The sequence below is a fragment of the Meleagris gallopavo genome, chromosome 10, assembly GCF_000146605.3.
Source record: "Meleagris gallopavo isolate NT-WF06-2002-E0010 breed Aviagen turkey brand Nicholas breeding stock chromosome 10, Turkey_5.1, whole genome shotgun sequence".
Lineage (NCBI taxonomy): Eukaryota > Metazoa > Chordata > Aves > Galliformes > Phasianidae > Meleagris > Meleagris gallopavo.
In genome coordinates this window covers 17,461,600-17,489,071 of record NC_015020.2, presented here as the reverse complement: position 1 = coordinate 17,489,071, position 27,472 = coordinate 17,461,600, and the positions used below count along the sequence as shown (strand labels likewise).

General features: G+C 38.0%; 1 protein-coding gene across 4 annotated transcripts; it reads right to left on the bottom strand.

Moving 5' to 3' along the window:
* Positions 1-763: 763 nt before the first annotated feature.
* MSH4 (mutS homolog 4) lies at positions 764-26,587 on the bottom strand. 4 transcript variants are annotated; one of them, XM_010716001.3, is made up of 20 exons: positions 25,450-25,800; positions 23,483-23,647; positions 20,611-20,774; positions 19,151-19,261; positions 18,640-18,755; positions 17,249-17,422; positions 16,634-16,806; positions 15,678-15,745; positions 12,817-12,891; positions 12,394-12,458; positions 11,757-11,926; positions 11,250-11,386; positions 10,749-10,852; positions 9,797-9,921; positions 7,756-7,956; positions 6,444-6,562; positions 4,711-4,839; positions 3,663-3,837; positions 1,633-1,721; positions 764-1,264 (listed from the first exon to the last, which is right to left on the bottom strand). In XM_010716001.3, exons 1-20 carry the CDS (start codon positions 25,775-25,777, stop codon positions 1,079-1,081), a joined length of 2,874 nt encoding a protein of 957 aa, XP_010714303.1. In that variant the 5' UTR covers positions 25,778-25,800; the 3' UTR covers positions 764-1,078. The 4 variants fall into 4 exon arrangements, 2 of the variants coding, with proteins under 2 accessions (XP_010714303.1, XP_003208983.2); XM_003208935.4 differs by having other exon boundaries at positions 25,474-25,798; XR_004160801.1 differs by lacking the exons at positions 764-1,264; positions 4,711-4,839; positions 6,444-6,562 and having other exon boundaries at positions 1,661-1,721; positions 25,450-26,586.
* Between the last annotated feature and the right edge of the window lie 885 nt (positions 26,588-27,472).

Below are 27,472 nucleotides of genomic sequence, written 5' to 3'. Positions count from 1 at the left end.
GGGCTCAACTGGGGCCAAGAATGTGGTTAAGTGCAGAGTGAACAGAGGAAGAACGCTGGGGGCTGTGAGCAGGTGACCCAGACCTCGAGTGCTCAGTGCAAATGAAGCCATTTCCACCTGTTCCTCTGCATTTCTACTACTGCCTGGAAGAAGACCATGGGCCTGGTTCAAGAAACAGAGTGGTTAGAGAAAAAAAAAAGGCTACTTCCACGTTTCTGTGCACACGTGTGTTACTGCACGTAAGACTCCTGCCTGTAGACGCAAGCGGACTCAGTGCAGATACTGGAGAAGAGACGCCACTTCTTCCCTTCCCTGCACGTTCATGTTATTGCCTGAAGGACCAGTGAGTGCAGACAGTGGCAGTCTCGCTCTGCTGAGCAGTTAGAAGAAAGGGACAGCACTTCTGCACATCTGCGCACACGCACGCTACTTCTGGAGAAGTGCTGCTGCGGAACACTGCTCCTCCCATCACCATCCCTCGTCCCACCCCCGCAGCAGCACCGCTCTGAAAACCTGCAGCAGACAGCAGCAGTGGCACAACTGGGCCCTATGCCCCAGGAAGAGGCAGACGAGTGCCATGCTGCATGTGCCAGGGGATCAGGACACCTCGCTCTAGTGGACCGCTGCCCCTTTCCAGGACTGCCTGCTGATGGATTAAACATCGTGATTTAGAGAGCCAGAACCCTCCGTGCGTAGGAAACAGAAACGTTTGTGGATGAATATCCAACGGCGCAAATACAGCTCCCTGTATGAGACAAGTGGACCGTCTGTTTCAGACTGCTTTTTATTAAGTAGCATAACACCGCATCTCTAGTGCACAAATGGTTAACTAGACTACATTTTGTCTGTGAAACTATGAAAGGGATAGAATATGTTCACTACCAAAAGAAAAGAACTGTTTTGCATAGAAAGTAAATGATCTCATTTCTGGCAAAAGAAGAAACAGTTTCTTTTACTAACAGATACAATTTCAACTAAAATTAAGTTATAAATATATGAAAAACAGTGTTTTTAAATATTATGGAAAACAATAAAACCATCTTGCAGTCAAAATTTACTTCAACAGTCTTGTTACGAGTTAATGTTGCTCATCACTCCATTCAGATGCAGCACAACTGGCTGTGTACTTTTTCTTCAAGCCTTTCAAATATACTTGCAAACTATCCGAATCCAATCGTGAATTTCTAGCAGCCTGAACCAATCTCATGGCTAAGTGGTACACAGCTCTGTGTTTCATCATCTCGGGAGTAGTTTTCTGTCTGTGCTGTTCTTAAAAGCATACATATACTTTAAAACAGGAAATTAATAACTTCCTATTATTAAAATAGAAGCATTCGAGGGCTTTTTTGCACGCTATTTCTGATCTGCTGATTCTTGGTTGGTACGCCAACATTACAGCCAGTGCTCCTGAATCCCAAAGGCTGCTTTCTGTTGTCACCTAACAGTGGCCTTAAGCAAAATCTCTTACTATTAGTTTCAGAAATCAAAATGTTACTTTCTTGATGACATCTGTCATCATAAAAGCCTATGTAGTGTTTATGCTATAATCTTCCAGAAATATTTAAAATAAACCAGAGTTTTACAAAAACTGATAATTACAGTAGTGTACATTTATAAATGACTGCTACATACCAAAATTTGTTCAGCAACATGGGTTGTGATTGCCTTTGCATCCAAAATTATGGATGGTGGTAGAGAGGAAACTTCTGCAGCTTTTAATCCTAAACAAAGGAAACACAAATCAAGATTTAGGATAACATTTGATTCTACCTTCCACATTATTTATTCTACAATCAGCTCATTATGAAGGGTAAAATATTCATCTAAGAAGTTATTTTGATATAATTTTTCTGTCTCTTTTTCCATGAATACTGTTACTGGAGTTACTGAATAAAATGTCTACTTTGTTACAATGTGGCCCCTAAAATATACTTCCATATGAAGTTACAGCTGGCATTAAATGGGCAGGATCAGACACTCCAAAGGACGAATGAAAAATGGCACAGCAGTAATCACAGCTTTCTGTCTATTTTTTTCAAGTTCAGGTTGTGCTAAATGTACTTGCCCCTGAATGTGGGTATTTAGTAGATGCAGGTGTCATTTTCCAAACTCTGTTCCTTGCCAGCTGCAAAGCTGTCAGATATTCAGGGTAAGAAAAATATGTGAAAAGATCTTTTTCTGCCCTAGCATGATTTTTATTTATTTATTTATTAACTTTTGTCTCTGACTCTGTCTGTGCAGAGGAAATTCTGTGCTTCTAACAATGTATGGTTAAAAATGGTCAACAACAAAAGCCCCTGCACTTTTTTTATTATTATTCAATACAACACTGCTCAATTAAGACAAAGTCAAGACAGCAAGAGATCATCAAGTCCAATCCCCCTACTAAAGCAGGTTTCCTACAGCAAGTCACACAGGTAGGCATCCAGACAGGTCTTGAATACCTCTAGAGAAGGAGACTCCATAACCTCTCTGGGCAGCCTGTGCCAGTGTTCTGTCACCTTAAAGTAAAGAGGCTCTTCCTTGTGTTTGCATGGAACTGTCAGTGTTCCGGTTTCTGCTTGTTGCCCCTTATTCTATTGCTGCACACCACTGAAAAGAGTATGCCCCTATCCTCTTTACTCTCATAGTTTGGGTATTTATAAACAGTTACGAGATCCTCTCTCAGCCTTCTCTTCTCCAGACTGAAGACACCCTAGGTCTCTCAGCCTTTCCTTGTACAGGCCATGCTCCAGGCCTTTAATCACCTTTGTCACCCTGCACTGGACTCCTTCTAGGAGATCCCTGTCTATTCCTGTCTTTTTTGAGCTGGGGACCCCAGAACTGGACACAATATTCCAGATCCGGCCTCACCATGGCAGAGTAGAGAGGGAGGATCACCTCCCTTTGACCTGTTGGCCACAGTCTTTTTCACACATCCCAGGATACCTCTGGCTTTCTTGGTCAGGGCACACTGCTGGCTAATGGCCAACCTGTGGCCCACCAGGGTGTCCAAGTCCTTCTCTGCAGAGCTCCTCTCCAGCAGGTCAGCCATGAACCTGTACTGGTGCATGCAGTTATTCCTCCTCAGGTGCAGGACACTACACTTAAACTTGTTGAACCTCATCGGGTTCCTCTCTGCCCAACTCTCAACAAGACCTGGACAGAATAGAACAGTAGCGCAGCTTTCCGATGTGTCAGCTGCTCCTCCCTGCTTTGTATCACCAGAGTCCACTCTCAGCCAGATTGCTCTCTCTTCATCCAGGTCACTGATAAAGACGTTGAACAAAACCAGACCCTGCACTGACCCCTGGAACTGCTATTCACAGACAATACGTAAACATTTGGAATTTCTGAGTTAGGGTTGCAGCATCTGAAACTGGCCTTGTTCTGCTAACGACAAAAAAACTTACACCTGAAATTCTGATAAAGAGGCATCTGAAGTCTCATCAAATCAAGGAATAATTTGTAGTTTTCAGTCACCACTGACTTGCAGTAATCATGTGTGGCTATTAAACCTCATCTAAATGACAGATTCAGGTACAGAATCTTGCATTTAGAAATATGGATTTCTACAGTTCTTTAAAACACAGTTATACCTTATTGTCACTCATGACTTACTGACTCATAATCCTTTAATTTGCACATTCTTCTACTAAGTTAGTCACAGTGGAATGTATTACCATAGTTCTTTTCCTCTGTATATCCTTTAGAAAGTGTGTAAGTATACGTAATTTTCTCCTTCTTTCCAGCGCTGCTTCTCACATGCTGCACTTCAAAATGGTAATTTTCCACATTGGGATACAGAGCATCCATATGACACAGCTCCAGGAAATGCGTAGCAAACAAAGTAAATGCCTAAGTAAGAAAAAAAGAAACAAAATTCATGATTCTAATGATCCTTTGATAAATTACAACAAATAAGAAAAACACTCTCACAGTTCTCCAGGTTTTTATCCACAACTCCGAAGAGCTGTATTTAAATTACTAAAAGTATGAATAATGCAAACAAATAAGAAAAAAACCTAAGTGATGAGTTCTAACACTGGCAAGCGTATGTTTTCCCACTCGGGGTTCCCCAGCTCTTTTCTCAATAGAAGGGAAACACCAGATAGAACAGGAAGCCCGCGATACTTCTAAAATGTGTATTTTGAATCAAATGGGCGCTTTACTTTTTTTCAGTGAATGTTTTTGCTGAGGTACAAGCTACAGAAAACATGTGAGATTTCCAGATAAAACCACAACGGTACTCTGAATGAACTCTGACAAGACACTGAATCTATAAACATCTATAAATTGACAACAAGCTGAGGCTACCCAGGTTACAGCTAGTAACAGAGGAGCAACTTCCCAATCTAAAATCCTGTGACATTCTCTGAACAAACCTCTGCATGTGACCTACACAGCGAACACTTCAGCTGTGTGGAACTTCCATCCCCTTTAGTGCCCAAGCACAGAAGTACTAACTACACAAACATCACAAGGTTAGTATTTTTTCTTATCTAGGATAAGAAAGCGAGTTACCAAGCAAGCTGCAAAAAAGATGGGGACCCATGATCAGAATGCAGAATGTCAGCATTTTCTGTCACTGTAACTCTTACTGCTCACTAGTTATGAAAAATGTCATTTCTAGGCAAGAAATCTCTATAAAATTTAAGTTATGTGAAACCACAACACTTACAGTACAATAAAATAATTATAAAAAGCTTACTACTTTTTTTTCAGAATTACCTTCAAATTCAAAAGATATTCACAGGCAGCATAACAAATGCCAATACCTTCTTCAGCACTGGTACCTCTGCCAAGTTCATCAATTATGATGAGTGATTTGTCATTAGCATTTTGTATGATGTATGTTATCTAGGAAAATATTTTATTAGTTATCATTCCTAGGAAAGCACTTTTAAAAACCCCGCTACTAAGTGAAATACCTTGTGTTATTCAGATAAAAACTCAGAAATGTAAAAGGCTCATGTCAGATTCATAAATTTTACTTTTTATACCTTCCAAATAGCTGTAAATTCTAAACCATCAATGGGTTAACCCTACAACTCTTTCTCTTTTCCACTGAACATATGTACTCTTTGCTGGGTAAAAAACTGGCTGGACAGCTGTGCCCAGAGAGTGGTGGCGAATGGAGTTTAATCCAGGCAGTGTCTGGTCACTAGAGGTACTCCTCAAGGGTCAGTACTGGGGTCAGACCTGTGCAGTATCTTTACTGATGATCTGGATGAGGGGGATTGAGTGCACCCTCATTAAGTTCACAGATGACTCCAAGCTGGGAGGGTACTGATTTACCTGAGCACAGAAAGGCCCTACAGAGGGATCTGGGTATGCTGATCAATGGGCTTTAGGGCCAACTGTATGAGGTTTCACTAGACCAAGTACCAGACCTGCATTTTGGTCACAATAACCCTATCAAACACCTCAGGTTCATGGGAAAGTGGCTAGAAAGCTGCACGGAGGTAAAGGGTCTGGGGAGATTACTTGGCAGCTGGCTGAACATGAGCCAGCAGTGTACTCAGGTGGCCAAGAAGGCCAAGAAGCCCAACAGCATCCTGGCTTTTATCAGAAAGAGCATAGCCAACAGGACCAGGAAAATGATTGCCCCACCGTACTTGGCGCTGGTGAATTCACACCTTGAGTACTGTTCAGTTTTGGGCCCCTTATTACAAGAAAAATATTGAGGTACTGAAGAGTGTCCAGAGAAGGGCAATAAAGCTGTGAAAGGTGTGGAGCACAAGTCTTATGGGGAGCAGGCTGAGGGAACTGGGATTGCTCAGCCTGGAGAAGAGGAGGCTCAGGGGAGACCTTCATGCTCTCTACATCTCCCTCAAAGGAGGCTGTGATAGTGAGGTGGGACTCAACCTCTTCTCCCAGGCTACTAGCAAAAGGATGAGAGGCCTTAAGTTGCACCAGAGGAGGTTCAAGGTGGATATTAGGAAAAATTTCTTCTCAGAAAGAGCAGCAATACATTGGAACAGGATGCCCAGGGAAGTGGAGGAGTCCTGTTCCCAGAGATTTTCAAGAAGAGGGCAGATGCAGCACTAAGGGACATGGTTATCTGGGTATGCAGGTGGTGGGTTGACAGTTGGACTTCATGACCTTAATGGTCTTTTCCAAAATTTATGATTCTATTAACTGTTTTCCTCAAAAGCATATCAGTTTGGGAGAAGATAGTGAGAATGCTTAGGCTTAGACAAATAATCCTTCAAGTTCCAAAACACAGCAAAACATTGGAATTACTGTCCAGTGGAACACTGGTTTTTACTCAGATTGGGGCATCATTATACAAGATGTGTGTTCTCTATCACTATTTCAAATAAAAGATTAAGCTTTTTTTGTTTGTTTGTTTGTTTTACAGTTTTCGAAGTACATTCTTTCAGTGGAAAAATACTAGTATAATTTCAATCATGTCCAATGTAAAAACAGATATTTGGCCCTATATTATCTATGTTTAATACCTCTTTCATTTCCTTCATGAACGTCGAGGCATTTGTTTCTATATCATCATCCATACCTATTCTGGTAAAAATCTGCTCTGCAATTCGAAAAGAGCAATACTCTGCTGGGACATAAGAACCTACAAAGCAAGTAAGATACAAGTTCTCTCATATCAGCACAACAAACGCCAGTTTGTCTGAATATGTCAGTGGGAAAAAAAAATCAGTTGTACACTTGGTCTTTATGCACTGCAGAGAATATATCTTGTTCTATAAAACTTCAGAGAACATATTTTACCATTACTTTAAAAAATAATATTACACTGATGCTATACTTGAACAATCAGTAAAACCTTAAGATACCATATGTCTGAAGCTATGTCAGTCTGAAGGGATGCAAAAGTGAGAATGACCTGTTGGATTAATTTGCATTTTTGCAGCCACTGTGACACTGAGCCCAAGGAATCATGATTTCCACAAAACAAGATTTATATTACCTCACCAATCTCTGAGAATTACCAGTTTTACTGAAAAGAACAGGAAGCTTTTTATCATGAATGGATTTTTACTGTCTCCTTTATTCATATTAAATTCATGTTTTTGAGAGTAATTCCTGAAGAACTTGTTTAGAATTGGATCCAAAAAACACATAATGGACACATTTTATTCTCCACTATTAAGTAATTTCAACCATTTATTTCAGCCCATTAAATTCTCTCTCCTGAGCTACTGGCCTTATCTTCCTTTACCTTTCAGATAAAAAAAAATCATGAAGAATTCCTAAGGACAAGGCTTAGACAGTCAGTATTTCACTTCCATAATTTTAGTGATAAAGCACAGCAGTACTTATTGCTTTTATATGATCTATTAATTCTGCTTGGCTGAAAGCATGTTTCTCCACATAATCGAGGTGTCCTCTCAAGTTCATCTCTTCTTTTTGGATGATGAATATATATGCAGTCTGGTGGGCCTACTCTGTGGACACTCACTATTAAGCTAGCGTGAGGTGCCAGACCGAGTTAGGATGCTCCAAATAAATAAATAAATAAATAAATAAATAAAATAAAATCTCCAACTGTGTTTCCCCTAATTGAAACTAGCCAGGCTTTCTTGTAAACAGAGGAGTCCTCATAAGTTTCCAAGCACAGACCCAAAATTCTACAATAGCCTCTTCAGCAACACAGGCACTGGTAGAAGCAAAAGTACATAAAATTACATTTTACTACTTACATAGAATCTTATTCTTTAAGATGAACTATTAGCCTTCAAAAACATTTTTAACCACAAACTAATTAAAGTGCTGCAAAAGTTTATGAATACAGTAAAGTCTTACCAATCTGCGCCATAATTTGACAGAGCGCAATCTGTTTTAGATATGTTGATTTTCCACTCATATTTGGTCCTGTGATAATGAGAAAATTGCTACCTTCTGTCAGATATGCATTGTTAGACACGGGTTTTTCCATAGCTATCTTTTCAAGAATAGGATGCCATCCCTGCTTGATCGCCAAAGTATCTGTAAATTCTGGACGAACTAAAAGAGAAGGAGGATATAATAAAGCTTCACAGAATTAGTACAGAAACCTTTAAGTTATTAAACCTGTGCATTCTGAAATGAAGTTCCTGCAGAACAGAAGTCAAACTCTGTGGTCTTGATTCCCTAATATTTACTTTCCTGTATTCAGCAAGACAAAGATGGAACACTTACAAGAATTACCAGCTATCCTCAGCTATGGATTCTGACCATCATGCAAGTCCTCAAGATTTATTTTTACAAAAAGAAAAAGAATCCCAAAACTAACATTACATTTCAAAATTAACATAATGTTTGTGTTCCCCGGTAAGCAGCAGAGAACTCTATAAAGAATGAAGGAAAATACAGAGCGAAGCTTCAAAAGAAATCCAATGGGAAAACAGGAAACACATTTTCATTTTTGCATGTAATGTAATTTTTGTAATTTATTTTTATACTGCTATAAACACATAAAATACAGAGGTCATGAACTCTACCTGTAACACAAGTGTGTTACTGTATCAGCACGGGGAACTAGCAAGTAACATTCTTTCTATTTTTCTTCATATACTCCTATATGGATAATGAGGGGACATACAGTTTCTATCTACAACTATTTCAAACCAGGACCATTCTATTTCTATGGCACCACTGATGACTAACAAGTATTAAAACTGCTGCTTAAACAGCAAAGCCTTCAAGAAAGAAGTGCCAAAGCAGTTCTTCGGGTTTCAATATTGAGGAACTCTAATTAGCTGATAGCTGTTCGAGAGAATCACAGAATCACAAAATCGTAGGGGTTGGAAGGGACCTCAGAGATCTGAGTCCAACCCCCTGCCAAAACAGGTTCCCTACACCAGGTGGCACAAGTCGGTGTCCAGGCAGGACAGACTCAAATGGCAACAGGGACTGAAAGCTACAAAAGCCCATTTCTTTGGGTGGATACGCATTCAGGCCTGGCAGCACAAACCGCAGAAGCAAAGCACTTCCGTCTCGTCATGAACTGTTGATGTAAACTTCTGCTCTGATTCACCTGGTGGGAAAAGACTGTGATAACTCAAGCCTATCATTTACTCCTGTGTTTGAAATCATCTGAACATGAAGAATCAGTGCCATTCTGCAAAGCTAACTCTGCTATTGAGCTGGAAATTTCACAGCAGCATCAGTAGTGATGAGCTAGTACACCTGGTGAGATGGCTTTCCAGACCAGATTTTATTTGGTATCTACACAGCGTTGCACTCTAGCTAGGAATCTCAGGTTTGCATTCTTTGTAGAGATAGGTAGCTCAAATCAACATTTATTAAAGACTGTGTGCTCGTTTGTACATTGTAGAACTGGGCGCTAGGGAAGCCAGATGATGCAGCGATGCAAATGCAGCCAAATTTTTGACACAGGACATAACAATACACAAGTCAGCACACGATCCTGGATTCCTCAGATCTCCATAAAAGCACTCCCCAAAAGTGCTACGAAAATCGAAGCTGAAAAACAGGTAACTATTTATTTATACATATACTTAATGTTGACCTGTTATATTACATCGTGTTCTTTCAGAACACAAAAGTTAATGCAGGACGTTCACAGACTTGAAACGAATACGCTTAAAGCAACTGTCATGAAAAGACTGGATATGAAGCCTGACAGCAGCTGAATGGAAGAATATAATTTCAATGCACAAAAATAGAAGGAGTATCAGCACAAAACTGGCAAGGATGGACCACAGACATAAAGAGCTAGTGAGTCCCAGAAAAATAAATGACATGGGCTTAGCAATTGGAGAACCAGACAAAGCAGCCTGGATATCCTTCAACTGGAGAGTCTTTATTTGGTTTTTAACAGAATGAAAAAAGATAAACTTACCATAGTCAGAAATAGTGCAGGCATGAGCAAATGAAAGCAGCATGTCTAGCATTGACACGATGTCAGACAGCTTGTAGAGACAATGAATATGTTCATAGATTTCATTCAGTAGTTTACACACTATTCTTAAGAAAAAAAAATTAACAGTTAATTATGTTCATTCTGAATACATTAGGATGGGAGATTACTTCATAAAACACAATCACCTCTACCAAATGCAGGCAAATATCTGAACTTCTTTGAAGTATATTAAGATTTTATACAATAATCTCAGATCGATTACTGCCATCAGATACAAGACACAGCTCAAATACCAAAAGCACGTTACAAAAGCTTCACACACAGAATTAACTGAAAACATAACTGTGGAGTCAAATGTGTTTTAGTAACATCCTCAGAGTGACTCCTAAATTCCCTCAGACCTTCATGTTAATAAAAACATCAAACAAACAAACAACAAAAAATACATGGTTCCTAAAAAGAAAAAAAGAAATTTCCACAAAATTCACTACACACCTAGCAAGTCTTCTGAAACAGCAGATTAACACAACATGCAGCAGGGCCAAAAGTACAGATACAATCAACTCTGCTGTTAACTCAAATGGTAATGATTCCACATTACAAAATTAATACATTCATTGCATCACTTTGTGCAGATAAGTCATGTGTGAAGAAATACTAAATACGAAGACTACCATTATTAATAAACTTCTATGTCCTTCTAATGACGTTTAATACAATGGACACGTTGTGTTACTGCTTTTCCCTCAGGTAATGCATTTGATCTTTGACATCACTTATGGCACTGATCAGTGCTCACCATGGATTGCTGCCATAAGTAACCATAATTCATCAAAACGGTGGCTTTAAAAAAAACACAAACGTAAATAGTTTAAATAGGACAAAATAAATGCAGTTAGCAGAAATATTTAGTAGTTTTAAATGGTCTTACAAGTAGGTCATGTGATATATTTCTCTCAGGGATTCCTGGCATCTTTCATTCATTTTTATTAAATCTGCTGAAGTGAAACTATATATGTTCCTCGTTTTAGTGACCTATGGGAAGTTCAAACCAACAGTAAGAACTTGCCACAATCAGAAGCCAGAGGAGTTTCTAGAAAGCAATCTGGGAAAAACATAGGGAAAAAAAAAGGGAAAAATGTGGAAAAAAAAATGAGGAAAAAATATCGCTTCATTTTTTCCTAAATAGACTTTCATGACAAATCCTTATAAAAGACTACAGTTATCAACAAGATAGACAGCTTTACAATTACAAGCAATGAGAAATGAGGCGGTTGTACAAATTACACCTTCATTTACTTCTAGGTATGGTCACTGAAATTATTATAACTGTTGTTTAAACTGCTGTATAATATGCTTTGTTAGTGTATTATACATTTTGTATACATTACTCATATAAAAATTATTAATAAAATACAACTAGTGCAGATACCTTTGTAAATTCTGAAGGAAGTTGGCCGTTGGGTAATGTTGAACAATCAGCATTTAGCTGGATAAAAAATCCACGCACAGAACTGAAACTTGTTTTCAGTGGCAGGCTGTACTTCTCAGCAAGTTGTGTTATCATACCTACACATCACAAATAACAATTGGATCCAACTATATAGACAAACACACATTTACCTGTACAAACTGTGGAAATGATTCACACAGGTTGAACATGTCAGACAAATAAAGGACAAAAAGATTTTTAAATACAGGGATCACAATATAATTGCTCATCCTCATTTAAATGAAATTGAATTTTTATCTACAAATGGAGAACCTGAAAGTCAATATCAAAAGCACTTCAGTTACACATCAGTGACGAAAGGCTTATCCTAATGCGAAAGATGTTTTCCACACCAGAAGGTTATACAGCTTATGATTACACGACCTCTGCATGCTAGACGCAACGTACTTTGAACTCAAGAAAATAAAAGTCTCAGTTTGGAAATACCTGCTATGTCATCAACAATTTCTGTGTATGTTCTACGAGCTATGTCAAGGAATTCATTGATGTTTGGCTTAACAGCATAGCATTTTTGGGTCCTCATACTCAGACATCCTTTTGCATATCTCGTATCGTCATTAATCACAGTTGTAATCTTTTCAAGAATAATTCCAAACCTGCAGTATTAGTAGTGCCACACATTAGCTATATAATATTTTATGATTGTAATTTGTATTGTTATCCTGAAATTACAAATAACTGAAGCAAATGCTCTATCTTTGAAACAAGCATTAAATCTCATGCACATTTTCACCTCAAAACATAGTACAAATATGTCTGACAAAAAATATCATTTGGTAGTCTTTGGGAGATATAGATACCCAAATATACATAAGTAACAGTTTACTTTTGCATTAGTTTCCTAGGAAACTACTGCTTCTGCCTTCTTACAATCATTTCTAACAGAGTACAGTTTGTTCATCAGTTAATTTCTGTTCATAGCTGTTCTTCTGCTTTGGTTTTTCCAGCATTTGCTTATTAGTTGAAAATTAGAATTTTAACATAAAAATCAGGCTTTTAGCCAAAACAATAGTTATGCTTGCTGCTACAAATAAGCAAAGATTCAACATAATTATTGTAATACCTTCTATCTTCAAGAGCACTGTAATAGGCCTTTAGCAGGGATGTGTTACAGCTTCTCAAAGCAGCCTGTTAAGAAAGTAAAATGTGAACACATACAGTTAATTATTTTCATAGCCCTTTTAAAGGCCAGGAAGGTCTTAAATTCACCGAAGCTTATCAGCAGTTGCTTAAGCAGCCTGCAGAACCTCAGTGGGAGTTTCAGTTAAATATTTGTCAGAAAATCAATTATTCAGATAATGTAAGAATCCAGTTCTTAGGAATACTGGGCTCAAATAATTGTTTTTCATTTGGCTAAACAGTTAGAACAGACTATGCAGGCAGTATTGCATTCTGCAAGATATATGGTAAATCTCATGAGATGTATCAAGTAGGAAGGACTAATTCCTTTTCACTTCACACCCAAAAAATGACAGATATGTCTTACTTTGAGAGGCTCCACAAGCTCCAGAGTATGCTTCAGATAGATTATATTAGTTATTTTTGATTCAGCAGTTTTAACCTGTTGAAGAATTTTTACAAATACAGGAAGTGTTTGTATGCTTATTTAAAAAAAGTATGTAACTAGCAGAATTCACACTGTGATTCTATACTGTAAACTTGTAGTGAAAATTGCTGAAATACTTTATAAGCTCATGTTGACAACTTGGTATGCAACTGCATAAAAAATGTTTACAGAAATTGTACATTGCCGGCTGTGATCGACTGCCCAGCAGGAAGTGGCACTTTTCTTACGGCTGCACAGATGATGATCAGCTCTGAGAAAAACTGCTAAGCCAAGCTGTGAACATTTCTTTTAGTCTTTTACATTATAGGTACAGACTCTTTCAAAGCCACTACACAACATACCATAACTAAGATGCTCAGTCCTTTTCATAAATGCTGTTACACAGCGCATAATCTAATCTGTTCTGACAGTCCTTAAGCATACGTACACGTAATTTTAAAATAAATAAAGTCAGTAAATGCTAAATATTTTGTTTGCTCTTCAAAATTTTTAGTCCACATTCTATATAATGTAACTTATTTTGTATGTCTGTCCCATTACATTTCTAATAAAGAATTCTGCTGTTGCCATTAGCGTATGTATACACAATGCACTGCATGCTCTTGTAATTCCAGATGAGAGAATAAAGGATAAAGGAAGCAGAAAAAAGTACATACACATACAGTGCATCTGCACTATACGTGTATGTTTATAAACATGTATATATACATGAAAATTACTCTTATACCCTCTAGGATAATACGTGTGTGCCAGATTTTCACGTGCACACAGACACAATATAACCTGAATAACAGAAGTTACTTTGAAAATTAGTATCATTATTTCCTTCATGGAAATGCATACTTGCTGATTTCCCTATTGTTACCATCAAATAGTATGTGAAATAGCCTCTGAAGATGGATCAAAAAAGATATCTAAGATAAAAAGCCGTGAATCCTTACATGTTCCACTCTATCAATATGAGAAGGTAGTGCTCTGAAAAAGAAGAAAAGGATCTCTCTCCTTACATGAGAGGAATTTTAGAAATTGATAAACACACTGTTTGGTTCCAAACTAAATCCAGTGTCAGTTTTTAAACACAAAAGCAGAAGTATGGCCTCCAGTGAAATTTCTTCTCACGTACGCATAACACAGACTGTAATCTTGTGGCAGAGGGCTTCTATTGCTTTATCTCATAGGTGAATGGTCTTTTCCAACCCAAATGATTCTTAATGGTCTTTTCCAACCCAAATGATTCTTTGATTCTCACCATCTATACAAGGTTGTTTTCTCTAAAACACAGAATAGGATTAAAACAATACTAAATATGCTAACAGAAGAGTCATAATCTTCAGAAAACATGGAGTGCAGGTCCCATGATAGAATCAACCATCAGAAGGAGATGCACAGAAGTTTATGAAGAATTGATATTTCAAGATGAAACACACCTATTCTAATGTAGTGCTTACAGGAGCTTTACTAGAACTAGTGTTATTAGTGCAACTTTATACTTTCTGCACTTCGTGGTCAAAGGAAGAAAATGAATGAATACAACCATAGTGGCTAACCATCCTGTATAACAGTAGTTCTTTTAGGATTCAATATTCATGGAGAAAGTGCAAACCTATCTTTTGTAACATCTCACATTAATTTCCCAAGGTCATATACAGATTTAAGTGCTATGGCAGCAGATCAGCCTAGATTGATTTTATTTCCTGGGAAATTACCAACGCCAAATCACACACTGACAAAAGGAAACAAAGTTCTCCTATACGCTGACTCACTACGCCTTCCATTCAAAGGCTAACAAAAAAGTATCAGTCAAATTGAGAACTGGAGGCAGACAGGATTTCAAGACACCATTCAGAATTGAGGTCTCCCTCTTTCTCATATATACACGCCTGAGCATTTAAGGTTCTCTGCATATTGGAACAATCAGTGTAAAGAGGACTCCGTCTCATTTAGTACCACTCATGCAGTGTAGTCAGGCACCTCGGTTTCTGCCAGCTGGCTGCTGCTCAGAGGAAATCACACAGCTTCCCAATGAAAAAGTTAACTTAGTTCAGACTACATCTGTATCTTGGAAACTAAGAAGAATTCCTAGTTCTGTCTTTGGAGCTTTAGTCAATTCAGTAATCAGATAAAGATATATCTGTATCTCTGCATTATAAACACAGCAAAGCAATGTCCAAGTGCTTCTTAAGAATCTTTTCCAAAGGTATTTCTTAGGCGATAAAGAGTAATTTCCATTAAATATTACATGAAAACTAAGAGAGATTTTAATTTCATGCAAGGAAGATGCATAATTTTCTTCAGGCTACCAAAAACTGTATTAGCCTCTAAAAGTTACATTACAGATTTTTTCTTTTCATGCCGATACGAAAACTCCTTACATCCTATCCTTATGGTCTAGAGGGAGGTACCTCTGCCTATAGCAGGTGGGTTGGAACTAGATGATCATAAAGATCCTTCCAACCCAAACCGTTCTGATTCTATGATTATCAAGAAGGATGTACTTCTGTGAAGAAGGAATCTGGGGAGTGATGAAGAAATCAAACTCTTTTAAAGTTCAATCTGAATACATCATGATGACATATTACAGCAAACCCAAATAACATTCACCTTTAAGAACGTTATCCTGTTGTAAAATATGATATACTCACAATCTATGATAACATTAGTCCATGAATCTTTAAGGTGCAGCCTTTCTTTATAGATTTTTAGATATACAGATATATGTTTTACGTTTTGCATGTAATGTGCAGATAACTCATTATTCTTGAGTGTGTTTTGGAACATACTGTATCTTGCTTTGGAATCTGTACCAAAACTGAAAGCAGTTGTTCTGTATCCAGGAATTTGGAGATAACTGTAAAACAAAAGTGACCAGATCAGAAATGTAACTAATTTCAAGAAAATCATATTAACAATCTGCACTTCTTTTATTTTTTAATGTACACAATTATTTATTAATATTTATACTATTTATAATCAATTTATTTTTATCCTAGCTTCTTATTTACCAAAAAAAAAATACAACAAAAGACAAAGATATCTGCTAAATTATTTAGCCATAATTACACTTACTGTATCCAAGAATGCAGTGATTACTATATAGGTGGACATGTATCAATTCAGTATTTTTTTTCCTAGAGCAACTTTCAAAGTATATATGATCTAGAGAACAATTAAAAGTAAGAACAGTCTAACTGTCAAAGGAAAGGTTAGAAACAAAAATAGAAGAAAAGAAAACCTCGAATGTGCAAGACTGCCAATAATTTCTCTTTTCTGTTTCTCTTGTGCTAAAGATTAAGCTTACACAGTATGCCTGTAGGTGGCCTAACTCGTACTCTCTGGTACCGTATTATTTTTATGTTTGTCTGGACCATTACGTTTGAGGAGGCAAAGAAAAAGAAAACAAAAACATAAACAAGGCCTTTATTTGTTTTTAACAAACAAACCACTTCCAGAACTGTGTATCAAACCATAAGAGGTAAACTCCGATTACGTGAAAAAGCTACTGGCCTACTGACTTTTATCTACTTTAAAAGTTCACTTTTTTTTGCAAAATATATTTAAAAAAAAATCACAGTATCACAATAAAGATGGCTTCAAAAGTTATGAATGACCACTACAGAAATGTCACCTGACAATCATAATAAAATACTTTTCAAACACATTGAATCAGACTGCACACTGTCACAAATTAAAAAAAAAAAAGTTTAAAAAGGAATAGTATTAAAAAATAAATTACTACCTGCTTGAAGACCAAAAAACAGCTCCTCGTCCTGGAGAAATTCCTGAACACAGTCCAGTCTTGTTTTAATTGTTTCAGCATCAACAAGTGGCTCCAGGATATTGGATCTGAGTCTTCGACTTCCACCTGGAGTTTTAGTGTAATTTAGGACACCAAAGAGTGTGTGACCATTCCTGTTAAAACAAAACATACAAGAAGAATGCATTCATAAAAATAATGATGGTAAACAACAAATGACATTTCCAGGGAAAGTATCCAGCAAATTCAAGGCATGCTTTCAGAGTACTCAGCACCTTCCTACCTGCTATGTGTACTTCATGAACTACAGTAGTTTACAAAGTCAGATGCAGTTTTATACAATATTAGCCACCATTTTATCATTTATCAAAACACAGAAATACACTTGCATTCAGAATGTGTTCATCTTTTTTAGGATTACTCCACTGCTACTGCAGTTTACACTTTTCCTCTCAACTGAACTATTTGAATCAGCACACAAGCCATACAAAAGGACAAATATTATTATCTGAAATCAAATGCAAATTGGGTAATTTTCAGTAAAACACATTTATGAGAAAAGCTTGATTTAGGTGCTGCAATCTTAAACGCCCTTACCGAGAATCTCTGTTATTAGTTACCAGTTCCAGATTTTGAGCCGATGATGAATCTATCATAGCTGTTTTCTCACTCCCCTGGAAATGGACCTTGAGTGACTTAGGAGCATAAATGGAGTTCTGAATAAACTCAACATATTTCAGCAAAGCTGCAGCAGCTGCAAGACAGTAGTACCTTGGAAAGAAATAATCTTTAATGAATGTTGAATAGTGCTACTTAGTTACCAAAAATCAAGTGGTATACCAAAGAAATCATGTAATACTTGACTTGACACTCGCTGCTTGACAGCTACTGGGATTGAGAGCACTGAAAAAGCAGTATATTTAACAAATGCACATACATCTAAGAATCACAGGATTGCAGGGGTTGGAAAGAACCTCAAGAGATCACCGAGTCCAACCCCCTGCTAAAGCTGGTTCCCTACAATAGGTCGCACAGGTGGCGTCCAGGTGGGTACTGAATACCTCCATAAAAGGGGACTCCACTCCCTAGACAACCTCTTCCACTGCTCCGTCACCCTTAGCATAAAGGAGTTCTCCTGCATGTTAGTACAGAAATTCTTATGCTCAAGTTCTAGGCCACTACTCCTTGTCCTACCACTATGCACCACCAAAAAGAGCCTGGCCTCATCCATTTGCTTCCCATCTCTCTTTAGAAATTTATAAACATCTATCAGATCTCCCCCCCTCAGTTTTCTTTTCTCCAGGCTAAGAGACACGGGTTACTCGGCCTTTCTTCATATGGGAGACACTCCAGGCCCTGCATCACCTTTGTGGCCCTCCCCTGGGCTCATTCTAAGAGATCCTTGTCTTTTCTGAACTGAGGAGGGAGCCTGGAACTAAAAGTATTCTAAATGTGGCCTCGTCAGGGCAGAGTAGAGGGTGAGGATTTCTTCCTTCAACCTGCTGGCCACACCCTTTTTAACGCACCCCAGGATTTACACATCTAGTGTGTACAATATGATCACTGAAATCAAATTGTGAATATCTGAGTCTCTGTACACTTGATATCCCATATTATGCATCTCATACTGTGTACATGCATATTTCTGTGGTTACATGTGGCTTCAATGAAGACTCTGCACAATGCATACAGAAAATTGCTGGTACAAGGAAATCTTTTGCTGAAGTCAAACTGGAAGGCATTCCTAGCTTTTAAATTGCCTATTTAAGAAGAGAGTGAAAAGGGGGAAGTGGAAAGTTCTAAAAACCCAATGAAATCTTTAAGTTTCTGGGTACATCAGAAATACCTGAAGGCAAAATAAACAGTTAAGTTAAGAACTTCTTAACTTCTAAAAAAATGCAACAAGCCACTGGCTTTTGTACTGAGCTTATATGAAGCTGTTAAAAACTTATCTGGACATGGTATGATTTTTCCTTATTTAAACATACTTTGACTGAATCTCCATGAAAACAGTGCTGAATTCAGATGCACATAATTGCTCTATATACTCCAAGCCCTTTGTTTCATTGAAGTATTTTCTTTGGACAGTTGTAAACGTCACATTCTGGGAAGACAGAGGGAAAAAAAGCAAACATTTTAAAAAGCCACAGATAATTTTTTCATCAGACAGACTTCTCTATTTTTGCTAGGATCTTTGCTCCCAAGAAAGTCCACCAGCTGATTTCAGCACATGACTTCAATGAGCCAAGCTTAAAATTGTCTGCTTTAACTAGCTAATATATCTGTCTCCGTAATTTTCCGAACTAGAACTGGTGCTGTTGGAGCTGCAATGGGATTATCCTTTACTACAGTTAAAAAAAAAAAAAAAAGGGCCAGAAATCACAGGAAACACACAAAATCTGACTGCGTTTAAAGCTTCAGAAGTTGTAGAAGACTCAGCAATCATACAGATGCAATTAACAACAGCTCTAAAATGCAGAGTAAAATTTAAGAGCTTACTTTGAAATGTTCTGTTATTAAAGCAAACAATTTTGTTGTGTTCCCTGCTTCACAAGAAGTGTTTGGCATTATTATTTCCAGAGGTGTTAAAATTTTGAGTTTAGTAATAACCTGAAAAAAAAAAATCTTGAGTAATTCAATACAAACCCATATCTAAAACAGCTTCACACTACAACGTATCAGGAATAAAGAATTATGAAATTCTTATATTTTAAAATCACAGCTTATCTTGTAAATAATGACCAAACTTTATGCTTATACATTAATGAGCTAGATATATCTGTAGCTATATAAACACAAAGTACACAAAACTATTTTAAAAAATAGAAGTTATCTGTTATTTAAACACTGTTATTTAAATACAAAAATATGTTTGTGTCCGAAGCACAGTGTCCCTGACAACCTGGGATATTCTATGGTTCTGCAAGTACTTCAGAGTATGAGAAAATAAATGCCTTGTTCAATCAGGGATTTTCAGTTTTTCCCTTACTAACTTTCAAGTGAACTGTTAGTTGTCACATCACCATCTGAATGTCTAACTCTCTCACACACCTACATTCTCAAACTGCACGCCACTTTGAATTCTACTATTTTTTATTTACTATTTAAATACTAAGTATTTACACTCCTGCCAGGTTCAATAAGTTCTTATGCCTGTTAAAACCAGGGTAAGCTTTAAATTAACTAAAGGTAAAAATAAAAAAATAAGATAAAAAATAAAATACAAAAGAACAAAAACCCACAAGCCTGACAATATTACAAATTTTAGTAAATAGATTCAGCAGTTGTTTATATTCCTACTCATATCTACTTACCATGCTAATAAAATCCAGTTTTTCTTAATCTGAATATTGTAAATACACTGCAAGCTATATTGCTTTCTAGCACATATAGCCACAACAAAATTGTTAAGAAAGCAGTTTTATTAATATTAGAACTGCACCACCCAGATAGATTACTTTCTCAATCTTAAAATATGCAGCAGTGGTGGACAGAACACTTGGTTGTCAACTGAATACATTTGGTTTGGCAATAACTGAGAACATGCACACAACCATGCAAATCCCAAGCTATAGTCTGCCTGAAACAAATCAAAGTCACACTTGTGAAGTGTTTTGTCTAATGGAAAATACTTGCAAATTCTACTACCATGCATTCCCTCTAATGCTCTGCAGTATAAGGCATCTCAGTTCCACGTAGTTCACATACACTGTTCTTTGCAGAAATGCTTTTTCTGTTTTGCAAAGCATTCTTTCCTCTTCATCTGAAATCTGAGGCACAGCACAGAAAATAGCAGCTCTTTAAACAAAATAAATATTTAAAATTTTCTAGAAATTCTTACTTTCCCTTCTGAGATTTTTTTTTTCCTAAAAACTGGATCTCCCATTCCTGATTATTCAAGCAAGCAATCCACAGTACCCAGCCTGTCAGGTATGCGGTAGTTAGCTATGCATCAATACCTTGGCATAAGTCGTATTGTCTGCAAACTGTGACAGTATCACCTCAGGATTCTTTAAGTCAATACTGGCCATTCCTACTTCACCTCTGGCAAGGCCTCTTCCTTCTACTACAGCTACAATAACTGACGCAGCAGTATGAGCAGAGACTGTAGATGATGATGTAACTGCAGAACAGTTGCATATATTCAGTTATAACCCACTTTTTTATATTCACAAAATCATACTTTGACATTCCAAGCTCGGACAAGCTGTGACAGAACTAGCAAACTGAGGATTGTGAAGGTGGAAGTTTTTGTTCAGTTACTGTTTATTGTAGTATAGCTGACTGGTGCCAAAATTCAACATATTGATCTTATTCCTCCCAAACCTCCTCATACAGTACTGAACTTCGAATAGCACTGATTTTAGAAACTAATAATGCATCTCTATCTTTCTAGCACTGCTGTTTTCAGTAGTGGATATAGCAAGGCAATAAGGAGGACAGTTTGAGAGATGAGTTATCATCTGCAGTCAGAACTGGGGGATAAGCAGCCAGACAAAACGAGCTGACCCTCGTGATTCTGCCTCGATTTTCTTTGGGCATCTGTGGCACTGATCTGCAACAATACGCCTAGTAACAGTTACTGAGTCTCCAAAACATTATGCTGTATTACCGGGGAAGCACTATTAACTGTTAGATCACTCCACTTCCTACAGAAGAGATTTAATTAACCAGGGTGATGACCTTTTTCTCTGGTGTACTGAACTTTTTCACCAATGAAACACCAAAAATATGGATACAGTGCTTCCTTGGGCATCTCTGCTAATTTTGGTGTTACATTCTTCAGAATGTAGAAGAAGAAGAAGCCACTAGCAACATTTTGTTCCAAAATTTGCAACCCCGGATTGTGAGCTAGGCTATTCAAATGAGAAGACAAACACTGCAGAAATAAGGTAGACAAACATATCTGTATGTGAACTTCTGTTGAGAACAAATGCAGAGAACAATTATCTATTAATTTCACTGAAGTAGCTAATAAGAAACTGAAATACATTTTTAATGCTAAAATGCAACTTGCTGATCAATACTAAAACAATTACCACTCCACAGAATATAGTCACTTCATGATCTCAAGTTCTTAACCTTCACACACAAGTCAAACTAAACCTTACAGCAGCTGAGTTGAACAGGTTCTTCAGTATTGGATTTTGACAGCATATACAACCTGAAGTACCAATGATCTGTATTCGTTTCATGTCATTATTTGTATTCTTTTCCAGCACTGCTTTCCTCAAAAGAGGAATCGGGTCTCAAATAAGACTGGAATACAAATGTTCTCATAACTGTTCTGTCAAGAAGGCATAATACACTAAACTTGCCATTTTCTTTTGGATACACTCAATATGTATCCCCAAAACCACAACAAACCTCACCTGAAATCTCAAAAAGCAACCAGAATAAAACATTTATCTAGGAAGTGAGAACTTGATCTCCAACTAACTGCTACCTAAGCATTAAGAAAATGTACTCCTTGATATTGCACATAGCTGAGTCTGAACCTTCATTTACTCTATGTTTGATAGATGCCAGCAATGACATTCACGTAGTTTCATCTAAGGCCTGCTTTGAAAACCTAGTTGTTATTCTGAATGACCTACCCAGGACAGTCCATTGACTCTCCCCCTTATCAGTAGCTGATTACTTTTTTTAAACAGCAACTAAGCGCTGATGATAATAATAATGATTTTAAATTAGGTTACAGTAGTTAGACAATTTTGATGATGGTTGTTTAGTTTGTTACACAAAAATAAAATTAAAAAAAAAATGCAATGACCAGCCAATGTTCTTCATAATATGGTATGCTGGATATGTTGCCTTCAATACAGACAAATGAAACTTTGACAAAAGTTCCACATACAAGTGTAAATAACCATGCAGACACATGGAAACATATATACATACACTTGTAGACTAAAATGAGATGAAAAATATGGTTTTAATTGCTAAGACACGTAAAGGTTAGAGAAATCTGCTCTGTGGGTTTCAAAGTTATGGTCACCCCAATTCCTAGAGTAGTCAAAAAGAAATCAGGGGATCACAACAGATATAAGAAATGACAAACTCCATATTAGCTCACTTTCTGCAATCAAATAATTCAATTCAGTTTCAAGTAAAGAGTCCATCTGTAGTCTTATCGGGATTTTTTTTTTTAATTGAAATACGGATGTTTTTAAGAACCAATCTTTAAGTAACTAGTTCAGAGAATTACCATTAAATAACATTAAGATCACTAAAGACTGAACTGACAGAGCTTAACTCAGACTGAAAAGATGAACTTTGAATATTATTACTTTAGCACTACCAGATAAACACAAAATAACACAAGACAACATTAACCTGTAAGATGGCTTTGCTTGTAAGCAGCATTGCAAAACTTCCACCCAATGAGCTACTGTGTAAGTGCTGTTTAAGGATCTACTAACCTACACCTTTGAAAACAACAACATAAAACACATAAGAAACTCACAAGAAATTCCAATTACTTCATGATATATGATATACAATGCTTTATGAGCCTAAAAAGAAACCATGATAAGAAACATTGTTCATAAAGGCAGGAGCACTGTTAGGTCGCAGCTTGAACTGCTGTTCAGGCACCTGGTGAAGGGGAGTGACCAGAAGGGGTGGATCCAGGCTGGAGTCTCTCTGGGCTCACACAAGGGCCAGCCACTGAAGAGACAGCCTCCCTTGGATCTAGGCTGCTTAGGTATAAAAAACAACTATGATTTATCTTTCATTATCGCATTATAAGCACGTGAAAAAATAAAGTATGTTTAATGAAATGTTAGAGAATATATGTTGAACTATGTCCCTTAAGCACCGTCAATTTACCTGAATATCCTGTAACAGGGGTATGGCTTCTGCCAATAGATCTATTGATAGAAAAGGGTATTTTTCCTACACACGTGTTATTCAGGCCTTGTGCAGAACAACCACTTGTGAAATTCACTGCACTACCATTTTCTGCACAGGAACTTTTGTCCCCAAGATATGATTCTGAAGGGAAAGAGAAGGAAAAAAAGAGTCAGTTTCTGTTCTGAAAGCAACACATACGCATCTTAGAAAACCTTACATTTTGTACTAGACGTAGAGATGTCCCAGCAATCCATCCCCAATAGCCTTCTCTACAGTAGTACCGGCCTGAAATGAGTTCGTTTCGAAAACCAGCCTGTATTGATAGTTACTTTCCATAATGACTTTACTTGTAGTAAACACCCGGTTAATTTCCTGGGCTGAAACAATATAACTGAAGTAATTTTACAACGCATAATTTTATATGCTAATGAGTTCCAGATCTATGAAAAAATGCTATAACAGACAGCTCTATCTTGCATTTTCCCATTGGTCTTAAAATCCATAGCTGAAAGTACATACTTCTGTTTACGAAAATTTCAAAGTTTGAAAAGGTCACAATAGTATTTTTGTTTTAACATGCACATTCCCTTTTAAAAAACAGCAATAAAAGAGCAAAGAACTGTGCTCAAAAATACCCTCCACGTGACCCTTTGAATTTATGAGTTTCAACCTCATTATCTGTTACCTGCCATTTTTTCTACAGATACATAAGATTCATCCTTTTTTTTTTTTAATGTGGCAAAATACTTTTTTCCTCAGATCACTCTTAAATTTAGTAAATTAGTAAAATACTAATTAATAAAGAAATTACATATCTCCAGTGCTCTCGAGATGAGTGAAAACATAAAATCCTTAATCCAGCTTGGATAACTGCTTTTAAAAAAAATTAAATATAAAAATAATGGATTTTTTGCACTTGAAACATACAAAATACCGCATATTAAGAAACATATTAACTGTTTCTGTTCTATATATTACATTAAAATTGATTTACAAAATGCTTAAGTATTTTTCTTAAATGAACTGATTACACGACATTTTATCATAGTTCAATATTTACAGCACCGTGTTTGTTTGCAAAAGGTCTTGCAAAACTTCCACCGTGATACATTCATAAAGAAATAGTATTAATTCAGATAGACATTCTATTTATTTGTAAAGAGTGGAAAAAAATATGCATCACAGTGCATAAAGATGATTGTTAATATTAGTATTCACTTAGACTTCAGCGTAAGTTCACTCAGAATGTTGGCAGAGTAGATTTAGCTATTACTTTTGAATGCCTTAATCTGTGGGAAAAAAAAACAATTTCAAAGACCAGAGGAACCAAACCATCAGCATCTTTTTAAAAAAATAAAAATTTAACAATTAAGCTATGCTTTGCTCAAATTGGTACTGCAAGCTTCTGTCTGTTTTGGATTCAAGACTGCCTGCGTACCTCTTAGTGAAACACACACACCGCTTTCACCCCAATTTGCTGCTAACAGGAACGCGCGTACTTCACAAGGCATTTCAACAAGTGTCCCATTTTTGTTATTACAGTAGTCTTAGTGAAGAGGAAAAACAAACAAACAAACAAAAAAACCCATCCACTTTTTCCAGTCTGCCAAGACAACGCCGGCAGTACAGGGCGATGGCTGCGCACAGCACCCGCCAGCACGGCGCGGATGGAGCGCGGGGCGGGACTGCGAGCAGGGCCGCTGGAGCTGCTACAGCCTTCAGTGAAAGCAACCGCTGCGGGGGAATTCAGATCAGCCAAATGACTTCACGCGCTAATTATCTACAGCGTCAGGCACAAAACGCATTTGTTTTAAGAAACCTGAGGAATGCCGTCATTTAGGGGAGCCGAACCAAAACAGACAGACGGCTGGGATGAAGAGACGGCTGCGGTACCGCAGCTCGACAAGCCGAGGACAGCAGGAGAGGCACGGAGCGGCACCCACCCGAACGCAGACGCCGCTCCCTACCTCCCCTTCCGGAGCGCGGCGGCTCCTTCCTGCCGGCAGCCCTGAAGGGAGCGAGCCCCGCGCCGCCGCTGGACGAGCCGCCGGCGCTGTCTTCAGAGCTGCACGGCGTCTGCAGCAGGCCCAGCGTGTAGCGCCCGCCCACCCCCGACAGGGAGGAGGAGCAGCGACCCGTATAGGACTCCGAGGCGGCCGAGGTGACCGCTCGCCCGCACGCTTCCATCTTACTACCGCCGTTCGACATCGCGGCCTCAGCCACCCAGGCCGACCCGCTGAAAATGGCGCCAAATTCAGCGCGGCCGCGCATGCGCACAATTCTCACCTGCCCCCGGCCGCCGCCCAGCGGTTTCCCGCCGAGCAGGCGGCGCCGTTCGCGCGTCGCGCGGAGATGAGGGCGGGCTGCTGTGTCTCTTAGAACAGCTGGAGAGCACCTAAGCATCATTTGTCCAACGTGCTTCTTCAGCTGACTAGACAACTAGAGGCTGTTTTTAGCAGGACTTCAGAGACGGCATGCCCTGCAGAGCTAACAAAAACCCTTAATTAAAAACAAACACACCGACATAGACTAACGTAGGTCGTGTATCGTGTATCCAGACGTTGCTTTAAATACAAGAGCACACAGACCGGTTTGGGTGCCAGCATACGCTACCGCCATGGAAACTTTCAGTTAAAGAAAACATCATCACGGCACTTCTAATTCCCTTACCTGGAAAGCTACGCCGAGCAGAGGACACGGCTGTCACGCTGCAGCAGTCTGACGGCTGATCCGCTCTGCTACAGGAATTCCACAGCAGCTGCCAGCACCGCAAGGACCGACTGTCCTACAGCCCAGCTCACAGCAGGCGAGCACCTCAGCACTGAGCCTCCACCAGGCACAGTTCTAAAAACACAACTGTCAGAAACTTGAGCTTCACTGCAATGGATGGAGAATTCCAATTCCAGATGCTGCTACTGTCTTAACTAAGTCCTATGCTGAACTTCAGATGTTGAAGATGGTGTTTGTTACACGTTCTCTTCAGACAGAAATCTAAGTGCACAGATAGAAACAAAAGCTACATCTTCTCAATGACCCCCATTTCTTATGTTCATAAATCATAATGCAGATGTTGTCTAATCAGGCTGTCACAGACATGACACCTTTAGAACTGCACAGATAAAGTGCAAACTTCTGAAAGCTTTAATAAAGGACCAGTAACTGAAGACTGAGAGGTTAATTATTGCAACATAGCAAGTACATAAACTCAGGAAAAAAAAAAGAAACATTAAAAAAGAACACAGACATAGACTTATAACATACTCTGCACCAAAATCTCATATTGAAGTGTTTTAATATACACACATGGGCCAACTTTTCACAGTACATTGAAAAGAATTGATTTTGTTTGCATAAGAAAAACATTAGTGATTTTTTTTTTTTATATATACACAACATCTATAATAAGTTAAAAGAGGTAAAGAATGGAAGAAAAAATTAAGAAGTTTTTAGTCTGGACACACGTTCATTCATTTTTAACCAGCAATCCGTATAATGTGATCTTTAGTAACTACAGCTGACTTAACAAACCAAGGTGACCAGACCTCCTTCAGACAAGTTTAAATAACATTAACAGGATTTCAACCTACAGCGTTTTGTACTCTCGTGTAATATCACCCACGTTTTAATTCCCAGAATTTCTCACAGTCTATACTAAGCTAGAAATTCTGAACCATGTTCTGTTATGTTCATATAACACAGAAAAAATAGTAAATGCCTAGGTACTGGAGAGTGAAGCTTTGAGTAAAGAAGCAGCACTTACAAAGGCAACCTGGAATGTGAGGTTATTTCTTCTTAATTTTTAACCTTCTGTTTATTTTTACAAATAAATGAAACCTAATCAATGCTCTCATTCCCCCATACTCAACAAAAAGTCAACCTTAATCCCAAGTCTTGAAAAAATAAATTCCAGGTTTTAACCAAATAATTCACCAGGAAACTGAACCATTAGAAGGGAACCATTTTGAT